The sequence below is a fragment of the Protomyctophum parallelum genome (assembly GCF_964188405.1).
Source record: "Protomyctophum parallelum genome assembly, chromosome: 12".
Lineage (NCBI taxonomy): Eukaryota > Metazoa > Chordata > Actinopteri > Myctophiformes > Myctophidae > Protomyctophum > Protomyctophum parallelum.
This window is the reverse complement of record NC_139712.1, coordinates 49,893,238-49,912,959: the sequence shown is the minus strand read 5'-3', so window position 1 is coordinate 49,912,959 and position 19,722 is coordinate 49,893,238. Positions and strand designations below refer to the sequence as shown.

General features: G+C 44.1%; 1 protein-coding gene across 4 annotated transcripts in view; it reads left to right on the top strand.

The window, feature by feature from the left end:
* Positions 1-4,234: 4,234 nt before the first annotated feature.
* The window catches only part of pdha1b (pyruvate dehydrogenase E1 subunit alpha 1b), a 16,035-nt gene continuing 547 nt past the window's right edge, over positions 4,235-19,722 (top strand). The window contains exons 1-13 of one of the 4 annotated variants that reach the window (XM_083778600.1): positions 4,235-4,361; positions 6,105-6,125; positions 7,372-7,533; positions 8,466-8,525; positions 9,555-9,728; positions 10,622-10,748; positions 11,315-11,406; positions 12,198-12,290; positions 12,443-12,598; positions 14,321-14,392; positions 15,266-15,333; positions 15,747-15,855; positions 17,851-19,722. The exon at positions 17,851-19,722 is cut by the window's right edge and continues 547 nt beyond it. In XM_083778600.1, the coding sequence (XP_083634726.1) occupies positions 4,302-4,361; positions 6,105-6,125; positions 7,372-7,533; positions 8,466-8,525; positions 9,555-9,728; positions 10,622-10,748; positions 11,315-11,406; positions 12,198-12,290; positions 12,443-12,598; positions 14,321-14,392; positions 15,266-15,333; positions 15,747-15,855; positions 17,851-18,015 (1,359 nt within the window). In that variant the 5' untranslated portion in view covers positions 4,235-4,301 and the 3' untranslated portion in view covers positions 18,016-19,722. Of the gene's footprint in view, positions 4,384-6,104; positions 6,126-7,371; positions 7,534-8,465; positions 8,526-9,554; positions 9,729-10,621; positions 10,749-11,314; positions 11,407-12,197; positions 12,291-12,442; positions 12,599-14,320; positions 14,393-15,265; positions 15,334-15,746; positions 15,856-17,850 lie in introns of all 4 variants that reach the window. The other 3 variants (XM_083778601.1, XM_083778602.1, XM_083778603.1) reach the window with 3 other exon arrangements.

Genomic DNA, 19,722 nt, shown 5'->3' with positions numbered 1-19,722 from the left:
AGGTCATTTATACTGGTCAAGGTCATTTACTAGTCTCATGAAGGTCATTTATACTGGTCAAGGTCATTTACTAGTCTCATGAAGGTAATTGTCTCCACCAGGCCGAAGGCATGGGGGGAGAGTATGTTTTATAATGCCTTCCTGCTGTTATTTGTCATGTTGGTGTTCTCTATATCTTTTCGTCCTGGGCATGACGTTAAACTGTTCTGTTCGAGAGGACCGGCGACCCCCGAATGTAAACAGCCATGAAAGGAAACTATGTGTGTGTGAGGTGTTCTCTATCATTTCATTCCAGTACTACTACTTTGGGTAGTGGCTGGACGTTTGTGTAGATATTGAAAAGGAGGGGGGCGAGCACGCTACCTTGTGGGAGGCCGTTCTTTTTGGGCTTTCTATTTACTCCTCTGGTCATTTAACTGGACATAGAAGCGCCTGTTGTTGAGGAGGCTTGTGCTGACCATTGTGCGGTGTTGGACAGTGTCGTAGGCAGCAGAGAGATCTCTGAATGCTGCTCCAGTTATTTGTTTTCCCTCAAACCTGCATAGTTGGGTTTGTGTGTGTCTTTCTTTTTCTGTCTTTCTTTCTTAGGACGGAGATCAAGGTAGACGCCGTTGGAAGGCTCAACACAAGCCGATGCCCCTAGAGATCCATCCCAAAGCTTCCCTCAGGGAGCCCAGCAAGCCAGCTAGCCAGCAAGCCTGCCCAGTCAGCCAACGTAGCCAGTCAGCTCCGCCAGTCAGCCAGTGTAGAAAGTCAGGCTGCCAAGCCAGAGCATATCAGCCCTTACAGTCAGCCATTGCAGCCATACCAGCCTTGCTCAGTCAGCTCAGCCAGGCCTCTCTCGAGGCCTGGCTCTCTGTCTGCCTGGCCCGGTCTGCCCCGCCCTGCCTTGCAGCAACAGAACCAGCCTTTCTGGCAAGCCAGCCAGCTCAGAATGCGAGCTGAGCAAGCCAGTGCAGCAGCAAGCCCAGACTAGGTTACCTTACCTTGCCTGCCTTACTGTGCAGCCACAGCCACTCAGCCCAGACCAGCAGGAGCTGGCCAGGCTCCAACCCTTGCAGCGCAGCCTTAGGCCGGATAGTCCCCCTGCCTGCACTTTGTTGCCTTCCTGGCCTGTCTGCCTGCCTAGGCGCCTCGGTCTTCCTGTCTGTCTGCCTTGGCCTGCCGGTCTGAAACTGGTTTAGACTAACTGCGTGCTTGCCAGCTGCGCTGGCTTGCTGAGCTCGTATTCTGAGCTGGCTGGCCAGCAAGGCTGGTTCTGTTGCTGCAAGGCAGGGCAGGGCAGACCGGGCCAGGCAGACAGAGAGCCAGGCCTCGAGAGAGGCCTGGCTGAGCTGACTGAGCAAGGCTGGTATGGCTACAATGGTTGACTGCAAGGGCTGATGTGCGCTGGCTTGGCAGCCTGACTTTCTACACTGGCTGACTGGCGGAGCTGGCTGGCTGCGTTGGCTGACTGGGCGGGCTTGCTGGCTAGCTGGCTTGCTGGGCTCCCTGAGGGAAGCTTTGGGATGGATCTCTAGGGGCATCGGCTTGTGTTGAGCCTTCCAACGGCGTCTACCTTGATCTTCGTCCTAAGAAAGAAAGACAGAAAAAGAAAGACACACACAAACTCAACTACGCAGCTTCCACATGAGGAAGGCAGGCAGGCACGCACGCACGCAGGCAGGCACAAGCTGCCTGCGTGCTTGCTTCACCCTCCAGTTGCTGCTTCAGTTATTTGTTTTCCCTCAAACCCATCCTCAATGTGTTGGGTGAGGTTGAGCTCTGTCCAGCACAGGAGCGGCCGGGACGGAAACCAGCTTGGTCTTTAGTCAGCTTGGTGTCTATGAGTGGCATGAGGCGTTGGAGTAGCAGCCTCTCTTGTAGGTGATGCAGAGGAGGGAAATGGGTCGGTAGCTCTTTGGGGATGATGGGTCTTTGCCAGGTTTAGGGATTGCAACCACTTTGGTTGCATCCCTACGAGCCAGGTCTTTGCGTTAGGTTCCAGGTGCTGTATAATTTCTGCCAGTATGTCATCAATCCCTGCTGCTTTTCCGGGTTTCAACTTTCCCATTGCAGTTTCGAGTTCTTCTAGGTCGAAGGGTTTGGTTTGAGGGCTGGCTGATTGTGGTTGGTCTGATACCACTGTGCGAAGGTATTCTCCTGTGGGTCGGTGGCGGTGTTGGTTACGACTGTTGGCCACCAGTTGTGATGCAACAGAATTCGCTGTGACCGTTGTGAATTATGGGTGGCTCCCTGAGGTCCTTGATCCCCCAACAGTGGTCATTGAAGCGTGCACACACATGCACAAATGCACCTACACACGCACAGGCGCACATGCGTATGCACACCTGGACCTGTAAATGAACAACAACACAAAAACTAAGGCACTGGTGTCGGACTTCTGGTTTACCGGAACGGGGTTCAACTCCCTGCAGTGCCCTGCTCAATGTGTTATATTTACATGGTTCATTGGTCCATGGTCTCAGGTCATTGAGCGGCGCGCTATTGTGTGCGATTCTTCATCATTGTTGAGGATTTAAAAAAAAGGTGAAAATCAAGGAAAAGCGAAAGGCTATAGTCCATGGTCCGCATACTGGTCAAGGTAATTTATACTGTTGAAGATCATTTACTAGTCTTATGAAGGTCATTTATACTGGTGAAGATCATTTACTAGTCTTATGAAGGTAATTTATACTGGTCAGTCATATACTGGTCACGGTCATTTATACTGGTCAAGGTCATTTGTACTTGTCAAGGTCATTTATACTGGTCAAGGTCATTTACTAGTCTTATTGAAGGTCATTTATACTGCTCAAGGTCATTGATCAATATCAATGACCTTGATGACCCCAAGGTCATTAAGTGGCATGCTATAGTGCGCGATTCTTCATCATTGTTTACGATTTGAAAAAAGGTAAAATCGCGGAAAAGCGAAAGGCTATAGTCCATAGTCTCGGAGGGCATACAAAAATGTGTGGTGCTATACAGGCCGTTCTGGAAAATTTGGGACAGAGGTTCATCGTTGGCATCCAGGGAGTGTGTGTGCAAAATTTGGCATCGACCGGGTTAATGGTGCTGGAGATTAGCTGTTAACAAACTGACGGACACACACACACACACACTCACTCAGAGTGCAAAACATACTCTATCCCAGGGTTCCCCAATAGGCGGCCCGCGGGCCATTTGCGGCCCACAGGGCGCCCCCTTGTGGCCCATGAAAGAATTTCCCAAAAAAAAAATATATGTTTTTTTTTCTTTTTTTTAAGGGTCCCAGATATAAATGGCATTAAATGGGGGTCAGTAGCCTATGCATGTCAAACTGGGCATCCTTTTCAAATGGGGTCTTGCCCTGAAAATGAATTTTCAGGGCAAGACCTCGACCTCGCGCGTGCAGACTCGGCCCACAGCCTGGTACGCTAGTCAAAATATGGCCCTTGATATGGCACTGGAAAATGTATTTGGATGGCTGGTGCAAGGAGAAGTCACCACGCTAAATATCATAACTGAAGACGAAGTTGTGGACATTGAAGTGATGCACATCAGCGTCGGAGAGGAACAGCCACTGTCAGATCAGTTCATACAGTATACTCTAAGGATCAGTTACGCAACTTTTGGGAAATCGAATCCCTTGGAATCCCAATCCCATGGCCTGTCAGCCTGATGGATTGTGTATATTGTAATGTATTGTAGTTTACATTAGTGTATATTTGTAGGCCTCTAAATGTTATGATGAATTGAACATGGTAAACAAGTGTAATGCTTTATGGTGTTGTCTTAACTTGTCTACAGTTAACTGCTTTGTATTGAGTTGTACATGAAATGTACTGTAATTCTTCACATTACAGTAGGCCTATATGCTGTACACACAGTGTAGGCCTACAACATTACATAAGATTGTTATAAACTGTTGTCAACAGGCCCTGTATTTTCCTGTATAGTATGAATAGTCAAGATTCAATACTTTTTTAGTGGATTTAATTAGCAGATATTTTCACCATTCCTCTGCTTGTTAACATGTTATCATGTTGTTAACATATATGTTTTATACATTATGTAGCTGTTGCTGTTGGACAGAAGTTGGATTGTAATAGAAGAGATGGAAGAATGTGAGATGGAACATGGAACAATGATTATTGGGTCATATAAAAGGAAGAGAAATGGGTAGGGCGCATACATAGTGGAACTATTATCTTTATAGCTACAAACCACACGGGGTGATTTTCCATACGGACACCAACACGGAAGTAGAAGCTCAGTCATCCTCTCATCCTCTGATGTTCAAATCCCGTCCTCTTTAGGTCGTCGGTGTGTCCAATAGCATGAAAACTATGCTCGCACTAATTTCTAACGCGTTATGCAGGATTACTGGGAAGAACGCGGTGAGTTCAATGGAAAGAAGAGGTATTTCCGAGAATTAGGGCGAGAATTAAGCACACTTTAGATTTCTTTGCACGATGCTGACCTTGCGAACTGGTTTGAACCCGGGGTGGTGTCGCGTCGGGGCTTGTTTCAATGTTGCTGAGCAACGTGCGTGCATGGTGTACTGTTGTATGTAACGTGCACCAGGATAATGATGATAATAATAATGTATTGTTGCATGAATTAACACGCCGGTTGCTTTGTGAAATGTGACATTGAGTTTATTGAGGTGGCATTTGGAGGTAGTGGTTCATGGGTGCTATTTTAGTCTCTAATCCGCCTTGGGTGCCAGGCCAGCTTCCAACTCTGAATGGAAATTATTGCTTGTGATGCGAGCACTGATTAACTAGTTGTTGCATTAGTGGAGGGCAATACTTCCCTGTGTTCCTCTGCATTTGACCTCTCAGTGTGCATCTGGTTGTCTGCTGCCTCGTCGTCTTAGACTTGTCTACAAGTACTATGATAAATGGGGTACTGCTGACAACGGGTACGGGGTACAATGTGTACATTGCATAAACATTACTACTGTGCCATGTGCTCCCAATGGGCAATGACTAGCCCTCCAAGCAGAACCCAATGGTACTGAAGTTTCTGACATTTTTGACGACAGACCATGGGGTCCTGTTCCAGCAGTATCCTGCCACCTGGTACGCGGACATAATAAAACATAAACACAGTGTTTACGGCCTGTCTGCGCTCTTTGACGACTTTTTTTCGTGTGAGGGCTTCTGAATCTGTGAAGTACCTATACATGCCGCTGCGAATATCTCCTGTGGCGCGGAAGCCGTTAAGTATTTTAAGGTCTTTGTTTGACCGATTTGGTCGCTTTGATTCTTCTCTTCCTTCCTTGTTTATTGACACCTCATTGTACCGCCTATCTGGGACGTAGCCGCACAAGCCAACCGCACACCGGGAGGCGGTACAATAAACGGTAAACAAACAAGAAGAAATAAAGCGACCAAATCGGTCAAACAAATATAACAAAATAAAAATACTTAACGGCTTCCGCGCCACAGGAGATAGGTACTTATAGGTACTTATAGTTCACGATTTCAGAAGCCCTCAAAGGAAAACAGGCCGTCAAACGGCGCAGCCGCAGATACGATGTTAGTGAGCATATTTATGACCGCGTTCCAAAATTCCCATACGAAAATATAAATATGAACAGGGACCCTACACAAAGCTATATCAAAATTTCAGAAAAGCTTTATGGAGGGTTCCGAGAGGGGCTAGGCAATGACCTATAGTATCCCCACACCCAAGACGTATCTCAACTCCAGACAGATTTGTTTGTTCCACTCTCCCACAGGTGTGTGGAGAGCCACCTTTTAAGAATGGGTTCATGCATGTCTTTTGTCGTTTTGTGCATGCAAGACAGTCCCTACTCCCTTAAACATGCATGTGGATCAGATGCATCATGCAGGACAACAAAGTCCCTAAACATGCATGTCTTGTGGATGCGTCATGCAGGACAATGTTGCTTGGTGGTCATTGTGGTGGTGTGTTGGTGAAAAGCGCAGTATCAGAAATATGGCTAGTTTTACTTAAACAATCCCCAACCTGTCTCAAGCTGTCCCGACTCCCTAGCTCCTTCATCCTTGCTTGCTTTCGCTTATACAATATATATTTGTTTTTCAAAAGTTCCTGTATTGCTCTCCTGAGTCTCCTCTCTCCCTCCCTCCTTCCCAATGGCTGTGTTCTAGGGAGCCCAGACAGTGTCGGAGGTAAGCAACTTTCACCCATCATGTTCTTGTAGGTGTGATTCGTACTTTATCTACCACTGTGCATGGCTTTCCCATGGAACACACGTTTCATATTCATGAAAATTATCCTTAAGTTTCAATGTGCATGGGTAAAGGCTCTCAAGAATCACCATTACATATTATTTTATAGTTGATTGTCATACAATTAATTGCAATAAAATATTTAATTGTTTTTGGCATTAAACATTGGAACATATACATAAATTAATTTACTGACTATTTTATACTATAACTTGTAGATTTTTGGAAATTGTATGAACACTTTTTTTAATGTTTTATTTTTGCGGCTTCCGCCTTTATTTTATATATTTGTATTGAGGTACAGACAGTAGGCTGACAGGAAATGGGGAGAGAGATGGGGGAGTGACATGCAGTAAAGGCCGTCTGGGGTCGAACCCGCGGCACACTGCCAGACTGGATTAACAGCCAAGGTGCCTGGACCGCTGAGCCACGCATGTCTCTCCCCATCTCTCTGCCTCTTTCCTGTCAGTTTTCACTTGAAACTATCAATAAAGGCAGTAAAGCAACAAAAAAAAAAGAATAATAATTGTGATTGATTATCTCAAATAACTGGTTACAGGACTACACATGGGTGTGTTCAGTTTTAGTAGTTGAATGCATTTTTCTTATGAGCATGCTGCTGCACTACATCAGTCACAGTGTAATGAGTGTATGCATTCATGCAGAGTGTGAATGTGATATATGACACATTGGTATATTTATGTGTAGTCTTGTTGTCAAATATGATTGAGCGCCTCAGTAGCCCACCAGCAGCACTGGCTGTCTGACATATCATCAATCATCATCACTGTTTTAACATAACCTGGCTTTATTTTAATTGGAAACAACTAAATTAGTATAAAATTAAATAACTATAGAAATGTATATATTTGTAATTGGATACGCAACTGAAGAATACCAACAATGTTAATGTCTCAGACAGCAGCGATGGCTCAACAAGTTGCTTGAAATAGATGTTCAAATGCTAGGCTATACCAAGTGAAATATTACTTCAACTTAAGACACTGTCTTTGGGCTGATGTTTGTATGTTCCCTGTCTGTGACTGTAGCTCGTAGAATCTGCTGCTGCCTCCTCACTTCTTCCTGCCGTTCTAATTCCTAGAACTCTCTCATTGTAGTCCAGCAGCTTGCTTCTCTGGCCAATGGCAATGCTTCGGTCTGAATGATTGGCTCCTGTGTTCCCCAGTTGCTGATTGACCTGTCAGAGTACGTCAGTTTAACCTCACCTGTGACGCCTGCCATGGTGACTACCCAGCGGCAGCCGCCTAAACCACCACCAGCACCAGTACTAGTCAGTACTAGTGCTCCACAGCTAGTTAGTGTCCAGGCCGACCCACTAGCCAGCCCTGTAAGAATTTCACAATGTCATTTACTTGTGCTTGCTTATTTGGCAGACTGGGAAACTAACATTAATTGTCTACAAGCCGTTGTGGAAGGTAAATTGCAAAGACACTTTTATCCATATCATCAGTTCTAAATACAACAGCACCACTAAATGAAGACATGGGGACATATATAAGTGGCTTACGGTGTCGACTTTCTCTTCAGTCAAGGTCAAAGTTTTGCAGCATTTACTGGCGGTCTATTCTATTAATATCACACGATCAGACCCAGACCCATGGCACACTGCCAGACTGGATTACCAGCCAAGGTGCCTGGACCGCTGAGCCACGACCCAGGCCTTGTTGGGTGTTTTATTATATATTTATTCTTTATTGTCTTGTATGTATGCATTGACCTGACCCAAAAGATATCCCCTTTTGAATAATAAAGGACATATAATCTAACCTTATCTAGACAACCACATTTGACATCAACAAGATGCTTCTTTCAGTGGCGTCTCACTGGGAGGATGTGAGGCGAGGTTGTCGTTATCTCTCCATCTCCAATAGTAGGAGTCGCTAGTGCAGCGATAAAGAACACAATGGCAGCCATAACCGGACGAACCTCAGAGGATGGCACCCCTGTGCCACCCAGATACCATGGTTTCATGGTCTATCAGCCAGACAGAAGTTCACAGAACATAATTAGATTTGATCTAGTTTACCATAAAATGTAAGCTCCATCCCCCGGTGTAACCTAACCCGAGAAACGGCCCAGATCCGAACTGTTCTAAATCCATACCCAACTAACCCTCCACCTGGTATAAAGAGGCAGGCAGCCTCCGGGCTGTCTTTGTGTGCATGGCTAGGCTATACATTTGTGTTGCGGACAATGTGTAACTGCAGTATTATGTGTATGAGCTTGTATGTGTTTTTGTTTGTTGTTTCCGTCTCTCAGGGGGCCAAAGTAGTGATTTCCTCCCGCTCCTTCACCTCCCAGGCAACATTTGACATCAAGGTACAGTACTGAAAAGACATTGCCAATAATAAATTAACCTTTTTATTACATAATACATATAATGTATTTATACAACTCAGTTTAGTCTGTTTTTACGGCGTGGCTCTGCAAGAGCAGTCTATGGCAGGGTCTGTGTATGAGTGTCTGGGGATAATATATTAAACGGCAGGAGCATGGGTGGCACACTGCCAGTGAGTAGGACACAGAAGTACCCCCACAAATATTTACTTTCTGATACTTACCAGTATTTAATACAATGTTATGGCAAAGATGACTGATGTCATGGATGAATGATGTCACAGTCTGGCCACATGAAGTCTGAGGTCCATAAGAGCCATGCCATTTCTATGTGGAGCCCTAGCATAAAGTAGCAGTAGAAGACCGCAGAAACTTGTGCAAAGCAGCGTTAATCGGTGTTGCCGTTAAAAATTTGATTCAAAATACTTAACGGCAATGTCGATTAACACTGCTTCGCGCAAGTTTCCACAGTCTCCGAGGGTCCCAAAAGGGGCTATGTGGATCCCAAGATGTAGTTGAAACAATGATCATGTTTTGTATGTCTCACAAATATGTGTTAAAGGGGAGAAAAAAAAGGGTCAAAATAAAATGGTAAAAAAATAAACATTGACCTATACTTATAGTGCTCACTTCTTCCCTCAAAGCTACGAACAATAAACTACTGGCCAAAGTGGCCATGTACTGTATTAGCCTATAGAGGGTATGCGCATGACATCATCATCATACCTGGAAGTTATGCAGGAATGCCTACTGAGTGGCAAAACCTTCTGGTCTTGACAGCCCATACATCCAAACAGAAAAGTCCTATTTGATTCCATTATATTACTTTAAACATTAAATTCCCTTTCTCACTCACTTTGCCACTCGATTTGCCATTCACTTTATACATGCGCATACCCTCTATACATAAGTTATGTATACCATTTTAATTTAAACAATTAAATCAAAGAATGTTATTGCACATCTCTCTAGTAATAAAAACGTATATGTTTGACCATTTCCGGCCAATAGAAATGTGAGCTGCACCTCTTGGAGGAAGGGCCTCCGGATAAGGCCGAGATGACCCGAGAGCAGGGCCTGCAGTACTACCACACCATGCAGACCATGAGGCGCATGGAGCTGAAGGCCGACCAGCTCTACAAGCAGAAGATCATCAGGGGCTTCTGTCACCTCTATGACGGACAGGTCAGAATACACGCTTCCAGAGGAGATCTGGTGGTTATCTCAGTGGTTCTCAAGCTTTTCAGGCCGGAAAAATGAACACTTCCAGCCGTGTTTTGATCTCTAGTAGCGGTATTCGTGTAATTATCTCATATCTGTTATATTATTTGCCAATGCATTATTTTGTATTCTGTATTTCCTGTGTTCTGAGGTCGAGAGTGAAGCCTTGATTACCAAATTGACAGGCACTTGCCTGTGGCAAATTCACAAGACTGCCAGCTGCTGTGGTGGAGTTGGTCCTCTCCACACAGATTGGCCCATGACACCTCCCAGCAAGCCAAATGATGTCATGATGACGTCATTCAGAGCAGACTTTTTACTCTGAGCAGACATTTTAGTCTGCTCTGAAGAAGGCTCTGCCATCCCCTTAGGTTAGGGGATATAACACCCTCTCCTTCTCTTGAGCTCCCTTTCTCCATGCTCCTGTACCCCCCATGTGCTTCTCCATCCTATCAGTGATTTTGTCGCTTTTGTACAGATCCATATTTCATACTTTTGTAGCACAAATAGCTGTAGGGAAATATTGTCCAGAAGCTGGCATTACTGGTTCATATTCCCATAACTTAATTTGACTGTCCCCACTGGAGGTTTGAACCCAGGAAACACGCGGCACTTTCACAGGTGTTTCCAGTTCAAATCAGCCGCTGAGCCAATCAAACAAAGCTATGGGAAAATTAACTAACAAGAAGGGTGTGCCACATTTTGCAAACCCGGGATTATGTAATGCACAGAGGCTTTGGGGTTCTTGTTGGACACTAGGTTAACTACCTTGCCCAAAGAAGGTGGGAGAGACACAATGCACAGTTTGCACAAAGTGCAATGCTTGTAATGTGACTGACCATTGTGCATTCACACAGGAAGCTTGTGCGATGGGTATTGAGGGAGCCATTAACCCCACGGACCATCTGATCACTGCCTACCGCGCCCACGCTTACACGTACACACGTGGCGTGTCTGTCAAACAGATCCTGGCTGAGCTGACAGGTGAGACAAAGTCAATTATTAGTAAAATCTGTGCTTAGGTGTATCCTTATAATACTTATAATATTAATGTGATGGTTTGGCTGCTTCTATTTGGCCTTTTGAGTCGCCTTACACATTTTAATGCACCGGGTGGTAAGGAGGCAAATTATGGCACTATAGCTATTTAACAAAAATGAAACCATATGGCTAAATTTAACCATACTAACAGTAGCTAACTGTATCTAAAATTAATTAAACCTCCACAAACCCATGCTTAATTCAACCACATTAACAGCTAACCTTAACTTATACAAACTAATATCTAAACCTTTACTGAAGTGCTTCAGCATACAGTGTTTTATGTCTTGTATGTGTTGATTACGTACAGTACATGTACATGTTAAAGTATTCAATCAACACTATAACCATATGACCAATCATGTGGTGTAGAAGCACTCTTTATTCCTCCATCACAAAATACCCCCCATGCAAGCAGGAAAAGGTCACATGTGAGCTGAATGCTTTCTTTTTACTTTGTGTTCCTTGCATCCAGCCATGTTGTTTTCTTAACGATGTTACTCTTTCAGGTCGGAAAGGGGGTATAGCTAAAGGCAAGGGTGGTTCCATGCACATGTATGCGCCAAACTTCTACGGTGGCAATGGCATTGTGGGAGCACAGGTAACGTCCACCCTAACTGCATACAATAGCATACATACAGGTAACGTCCACCCTAACTGCATACAATAGCATACATACAGGTAACGTCCACCCTAACTGCATACAATAGCATACATACAGGTAACGTCCACCCTAACTGCATACAATAGCATACATACACCAGTGTTTCCCACACAATGGATCGAGAGGAAGTATTCTCCTTTTCTATAATTCTTCACACATTATTTCAAAAGATTATTGTTTTTCTACAAGTGATCTTGTAGGATCTACTTTCACTAATAAATGGAGTTTAAGTGTATAATGTATTTCTTGTGTATAATGTATTTTCTGTAAGTTTGGGTTCTGGGGATCTTCTCTGCTGGGTCTCAAGCTACATCGTTTTGGATCCACTGAGCAGAGCTACACTACTTGGAAAAAATAAATATCATCTGTCGGCTGGAAACCTCATATGTCCAAAACTTTAACTTTTCTGGATTCAAAAGTAGCAGATCGACGAGCTCAAACTGCGTTTCGAGCTTGTAGAGCTGCTACTTTTTATGTTTTTCTTTTGTGGTGCTGTAGCATGGTCACGTATAGCATTAATTTTTTGAACAAAAACAAATAGAATATGGAGATAAGAGGTTTCTGCACAACAGCAACGATATTCACATCAGTGGAGGCTTTTGTCCAAAATATCTTAGTCTTATGAGTGCATACACTTAATGGTCCCAGTGGGAATCCAATCCTCTTGCGTACCACACACTTAGAACATGCATAACTTCTTCCCTCTACTGACCTTGTATGTCCTCCAGGTTCCTTTGGGAGCAGGCATAGCACTTGCCTGCCAGTACCAAGGCAACAACCAAGTGTGCGTCACACTTTATGGAGACGGAGCAGCCAATCAGGTGAGGAAACAAGGAAACAAGCCTCCAGGGCATTTTGTGTTGTCCTTTTAGCATCATTGTATGTAATCGTAACACTGTCCTTTTTGAAAACACTTAACTAGTATTCAATCAACCAAAACATTTCTTTAACACATCCTCTCTTGTCTAATCAGGGCCAGATATTCGAGGCTTTCAACATGGCGGCCCTGTGGAAGTTGCCGTGCATCTTTGTTTGTGAAAACAATAAGTACGGCATGGGGACGTCGGTGGAGAGAGCCTCAGCAAGCACCGACTACTATAAGAGAGGAGACTATGTACCAGGAATCAGAGTGAGACACAAGTTTAACCCATTCTGACCTGAGATCAGATTCATACGAGGTTTCCACTGGACACACACTGGTCTGATTAACCCATTCTGACCTGAGATCAGATTCTAGAAATGTCAGTCGCTCTTCGATTTTTCAAAAATAGCAGACCTACAAGCTCGTATCACGCCACTCGGTGGCGCGATATGAGCTTGTAGATCTTCTATTTTTCAATAGATAAAGCACAACATGATGCTGACACCAAAATGGGTGCCCGGTCAGAATGGGTTAAATAACTTATTACCAGGCCTGTCACAAGTATTACATAATCGCATAATTGCAATTATCTGAGATAATCGCAATTATGTTTGCATGTTGAAAACTGTCGATACATTTTTTTTAAATAGCAGAAATCTTACATCTTTGTGTATTTACGTTATTTCATTTGTCATAATCTGCCCTGTGCAATTTGTGATTACGAAGCCTAAAAGGTAAATGGAAATACAAATTGTAACGTTACAATGTTAAAGGCGAAGGCCCTACGTCTTAGAATGCCACAGACGAAAAACCACACTATTCATCCATAATGTATAAATGATGGATAAGGGGTCAGGACAACGAGGCCTTTTCGTGGAGGAGTCAGAATGAAATTTGAACTTGGACTGTTTTTCGTCTGTGGTACTCATTATATGAGAGGCATAGCGACATCTCAAGGGTCGTGGGCGGTAGCTGCAGTGTAGCCTTTGTGGCAGTATGCTGCAGCTAGCCTGGACGGACCTAGACTATAACAGAGGCGGCTCACAGCAGCCTGCCGCTGGCAGTTACAGGTGTGAGCATGCATCCAGCTGATTGACGCTCATGTATAATACTGCACACACACACACACACACACACACACACACGATTTGACAACCACAACAGATGCATCTCGTATCATTGTGCGTCAGTGTTTTCATAGAAGTTGTTGATGCATCGGTAGCCTTACGAAGACGAGAGTGAATTTACGTATGTGCATACATACATACAGCACATACATGTTGGCCATCATAACATTAATGTTAATGACTTTTGATCAAATTACAGTCTCACTCAATCCTTCATATTTTAGAGATTCATTAAACACTATTTTATTTTTCGTCGCCTGGCGATGTTGCTTAGCGAAAATGTCTTGTCTATAATGACATGCCAAAAATAAGGATGTCAGGTTTAACATCGTTAACAGAACTTCTAGTTTAACATTTTAATATATTGTTTTACTGTAAACTGATATATGGTTTTGGAATAGAGCTTATTGCGAACGCAATGAGCACTAACTATGAGACCCTGCAGATCATGTCTGTCTGTGTGTCTGTCTGTCTGTCCCGCTGTGACACCACCCGCCCGCCACCAGAGGGCGCAGCTGTAGCACACACACACACACACACACAGGGTGCAGCTGTAACACACACACACACACACACAAACAACCACACACACACACGAGCTGCGTTCGCTTCCCGCGTTTGCGCGTCTTACTTGTATGTATACTTAGTTGACCGGGGTCCCCCAGGGCTCTATACCAGATCCCCTCACCCCAACCCCCCCCCCACCACCAGATCTCCAAGCTTTGCTATTTTGAACTAGGGTACATTGTAGCCTCGGAAACCCAGACGTTTTATTTGGTACATGTGGATACAATGTGTTTTATTTGTATTGCCATCGTGAGATGACCTACTTAGTTTGACCTTTCACCCCTGCCTCTTCTAGGTGGATGGAATGGATGTCCTGTGTGTGAGAGAGGCCACAAAGTTTGCAGCAGACCACTGCCGAGCGGGCAAGGTGAGGTCGCACCGCCGTGAAATGTTGATTCACAGCCCTTTCAAATGGTCTGTGGATGAGGAAGAAGTTTCATGGGAAATATAAGTGAAGTTCCAACAAGTCTGATACAGTAGACTGAGTAGAGTATCACCACTCCAAGCAATCTACCCTATGTCTTACAATTATATGAGGGGCATAGCGACATCTCAAGGGTCGTGGGCGGTAGCTGCAGTGTAGCCTTTGTGGCAGTATGCTGCAGCTAGCCTGGACGGACCTAGACTATAACAGAGGTGGCTCACAGCAGCCTGCCGCTGGCAGTTACAGGTGTGAGCATGCATCCAGCTGATTGACGCTCATGTATAATACTGCACACACACACACACACACACACACACGATTTGACAACCACAACAGATGCATGATCTCGTGAACTTCCAACAAGTCTGATACAGTAGTATTAGAGTATCACTACTCCAAGCAATCTACCGTAACCCTAACTTTGCGTGACAAATATCAGATCTACATGCTCACAATGTGTTGTAGTTCGGCTATTGTCCGCTAATTGTTACGATTCGTGAAATTTGGTTAATGGAGAAATCAAGTCAAATCTAGTTTAAGCTGATTTCGTCTGCAAATTATTAATTCGATTTTGTTAATATTTGAAGTGATGTCACTTGCACATTATATCAATGAAGTTTTAAGTAAGTTTCAAGCATGCAGATCTGCTACTTTTGATGATTTTGTGTGACACTGTAATTATGAAAAGGAAAAAGTTAGAATATGGAGATGGGAGGTTTCTGCCCGATATACAACATACAGCAGAGCAGATGGACATTAATTAGAGCATAAAGGGATGACCTTGACCTGTGGTCTTTTGCCGGCTGTGTGCTTTAGGGACCGATTCTCATGGAGCTGCAGACCTACCGTTACCATGGACACAGCATGAGTGACCCCGGGGTCAGGTAAGACATCTATAATGATTACAAAGTCAAAGTCGTACGATTGATCATATCCCCCTCTCGGTCCTTATAAGTTATTGATCTCCCTGTCTTCTCTGCCTCTGGTTTGAATTTAACTTCCGCCACCGTTTTCCTGCATGTTAATTAATACTTGATTTCTTTGTGATCTTACTAAACAAAAGTGGTGTCTTTGTTTTGTTTAGCTGGTGCTCCTCATGGTCTCTTAAGTAATCAATGATTCCATGAAGCATATTGTGACTCATATTCAAGTTCCATAGCGAATGTATTACATAACATTACAGGCCAATGTCATGGTTTCTTTATTAAATCTTGTGTACTGGTCAAACCAGAGCCCCAGTGTGTTGCCGTGGGGTTGGGCTAGAAGGGAGTTCTAACTGTGATGTAAATTCTTCTAGCTATCGTACGCGTGAGGAGATCCAGGAGGTGCGTAGTAAGAGTGACCCCATCTCCATGCTGAAGGAGCGCATGCTCAGCAACAACATGGCCTCTCCAGAGGAGTTTAAGGTACCATTAGGATGTAGACTTTAAAACTGAGGTCAATTCCTAGGACAAGGTTTCCCAAACTTTTTCAGGCCATGATCCCCCCCCAAGCTAATTAAGCTAATCATCTGGGGGACCCTCAGTTTGGGAACCACTGATATAAACTTTAAAACGCAGACACCGAGTTCAATTCCTAGCAAATCTAAAGCGGAATCACTAGTCACTACTGTAACAACCCACATGCCAGATGACATGTAATGGAAATGCTTCACTGACACAGTAGTGGAACTGTATTCACGCCACGGCCAGTATGAGTCAGATTGATATACTGAAAAGAAGACACGAGGCAGGTCTGGTGCGTCACAGAAACGGGACAATACAGCAGCGAAGGAGAAGACACTGGAGCAGCCCGGGCATTTAAGCCTTTTTTTATGGTGCTAGGTGACTTATGCTCACGTTTCGATGACTATCTTCCTCATAGTCATGAATCTGTCGCGTGCTGGGGAGGCATTTAAATGCAGAACAAGTGGCAGAGGCAGTGCTCTCTATTAACCAATAGCAAATGTGTGACCATAATATAATCTGAACTGTTCTGCACGTGCTAGTCTCAATGGAAGCAACAGTCCTTTTAGAGAATAAAAATCACATCCGTGTGAAGTGAGTGGTGCAACTCTGTGTGGGGGACCCACAGGATCCAGACCCCCAGGAACGCACACGCCCATGGGGCCAGCCCCGGTTCCGGCGAGCCGCCCCTCGTCAGAAATGGTTGAGAAATGACAGTTACCGTGTGGAGGTCCCTCTACTGTATTGTACTGTAAAGGCGCATACATAGTCTGGATTTCGGTGGTTAGGTGACCACCGAACTACAACATGACGTCACTGAGGTGACCACCGAACTACAACATGACGTCACTGAGGTGACCACCGAAATACAACATGACGTCACTGAGGTGACCACCGAAATACAACATGACGTCACTGAGGTGACCACCGAACTACAACATGACGTCACTGAGCCGCGGTGAAGAGCAAACCACCGCCACCGCTCCAGCCCTTCTCTGTTTTTACTCACCACCTCTCAATGTTATTTCAGCTCCGGTGGTCAGCTCACCACCGGTGGTCACCTCACCACCGAAAATCCAGACTATGAATAGGCCTTAACACCCCAGAGAGAGAGAGGAGAGTGAGTGTGTGTGGCTATTTTGTGCTTGGACAGACAGTCCCAGCCAGGGACACACATAGCTGTCTCACTTTGTCTGTATACATTTACGTTTCATCTTTATGTGAAAACATAAAATTCAATACAAAATGTTATTTAAAAAAACAACAACACACATTCACGTGTCATCATGGATAAGTGAGTGGGTTAATAATAACTCATTTATACCAGCTGCCGTGGCAGCATTACTTTCTTGGATGTAGTAGTTTTGTAGTCTTTCTGTACTTTTCCAGATTTAATTTTGTGAAGTTTCTCAGAAAGACCTCAGGTCTTTTCATAAAACTGCCTCAAAATGGGGCCCCAGGTCTAATGTCTTTGATAGACATTTTCCATACAAAATATATAGATAATAAATATATATATATATAATGGATTGCAAAACTGTATTCCCAAAATGTTTTCAATGCCCCAGAATGTCACAGAAGCTGGGGAGCCATGCTTGGCTTGACTGTAATGTTGAGCCAGGATGTAGTCAAGTTGCCGTTGTGTGTTCTCCAATTCGACACCACAAGGGCACTTTAATACATGGATGCCATGAATGGAGCTACAGTTAATGAAGGAAGGGATTTTATATTTTGTGTGGGTGAAAGATGTGGTGTTAGAGTTTGAACAATGAGCACAGTTGCCACATTTTTTACACCTGTGGGGTGTTGGGAAGCCATGCAGAGGGTGAAGCATACTCTTTTGCAGCTTATGACGATAAGGTCACTCATTTCAATTACTAAACTAGATGAGAATATTTTTTTTAGATGTTAGATGAAATGTCATCGCATTCAAATAAATTGATTTTGCTCTCTTAGGAAATCGACGTGGAGATTCGCAAGCACATCGACGAGGCGGCTCTGTTTGCTACCTCAGACCCAGAGCCTCCGCTGGGGGAGCTCTGCAACCACATCTTTGCCAACGATGTGCCCATAGATGTCCGTGGCACCAACCCCTGGACCACCCTCAAGTCCTCAAGCTAGAGCTGCTAGGTGCGCACATATTGCGTGCGTGGGCCACCGACCCTCCAAATCCTGCGTTCCAACCCTGTCAGCACGACGTACTCCACTGCTGCTCTCTCGTGCTCTGGATCGGGCCCCTTGGCTAGTTGGATAGACAGACATGCACATAATCCATTTAAGCTTGTACAAAGTTCCATAGCTGTTCATCAGCTAAGTAGCCATCAATACAACAGCACTAGTCTCCAACCAAGCTTGTATAAAGCTACAGTACGCCGCCCACCATCACACAGACTCTGGATAACGCTGTCTTTTGAAAAATGAACACCTAGAAAATCTTCCAGGTATTATACGCTTGGAGTTTGGCAGCAATTCGCACCTTATGGGACTGTTACTTTATTTTTCTTATTTCTATGGTTTACATTAACGTTTATTTCGCTCATGGCGGGACAGGGCTTTCCCAAGAAGAGGAAGATCAATGGCAAAATGACTAGAAAGTGAGTCATGGTAAATCTCAATGAAACCATGTTCAATTAGTAACTAAGGCGGTCTTGTGGGAGTTCAGTACTAACATTCATTTGACCGACTTGTAAATGCTGTATAATGTCCTCCTCAGACACTAGGTGCAGGAGATTACAATTAATGGGATTGCAACGTACAAGAGGATTAGTCAATCACCCAAGTACACTGGAGTAAGTAGGGAAGGAAGCTCTTTTATTGTTTAACGAGTTCCAATATTGAACACCGCCCTAACATAGGCACTTCATTAAACCAATTAATTTAATTTGTAGACAAAGAAATACCTTTAATTCCTAAAGGATAATTTTTAGGTTATTCCAAAAAGAAAAATCCAAACCCATTTAAAAAGCATAAGATTCCAACATACATACTTGTTGAGCTGCTTTTAGTTGTCAGACCTCTTTGGCTGCTTACACATACTTGGAATATTTACAAGATGAGGAGATTGACCACCACTTACGGCAAAGTCTGCATAACACCAGTTATGTAATAAATGAGTGCGGTCTACTGCCTAATGTTGCAAGGCAGGTTTCATGCCCACAGTCTCCCATGTTGTATGATAACCATGAGAAACTGCATGTGTGTAACCTGCGTTGAACCAAGTGATTTGCTAATGGAACCATGTTAATGCAAACCTCATGGCTAAAAAAAACGATGCAAATATTTGTTTTAATGTATACTATTTATCAGCGTTTTGAAGAAGAGACAAATGCAATATGTTACTTGATATGTTACTAATTATGCTTTGTCACATGACTGCATCAGAGCCTTAGATATAGACCGAGTTACGCAAACTGTTCACTTCATGGCAGCTCTTCTACATAGACTTCTATTGAGCATGGGGACAACCATTGAACTGGGACAAGTCCTGGACCGGAATTAGACAGAAATGCATTGGACCCAGGCAACAGCCCAGCTTTAATGATCTTAAATCCCTTTATTTTAGATCGTTTTGTAGTAATCGTACAACATAAACATTAAAGTGACTTTAGTTGTTACTGTACAATACTTTAAAACAGTTGTCATGTTGCACACATGCTTAAAATAGCTCTTATTTGCGCCGCCCTCGTTGAAAACAATGTTGTTCAAACTCCACCTTGTCTCAGTTCAGGCTGCATGAACAGCGCTCGAGCGCTCTGTTTCTGCCCCCTCAATATCGTAACTCTTTTGGCTCTGGAATGCTTAAAACTGATTTCCATTGAGCGACACTGG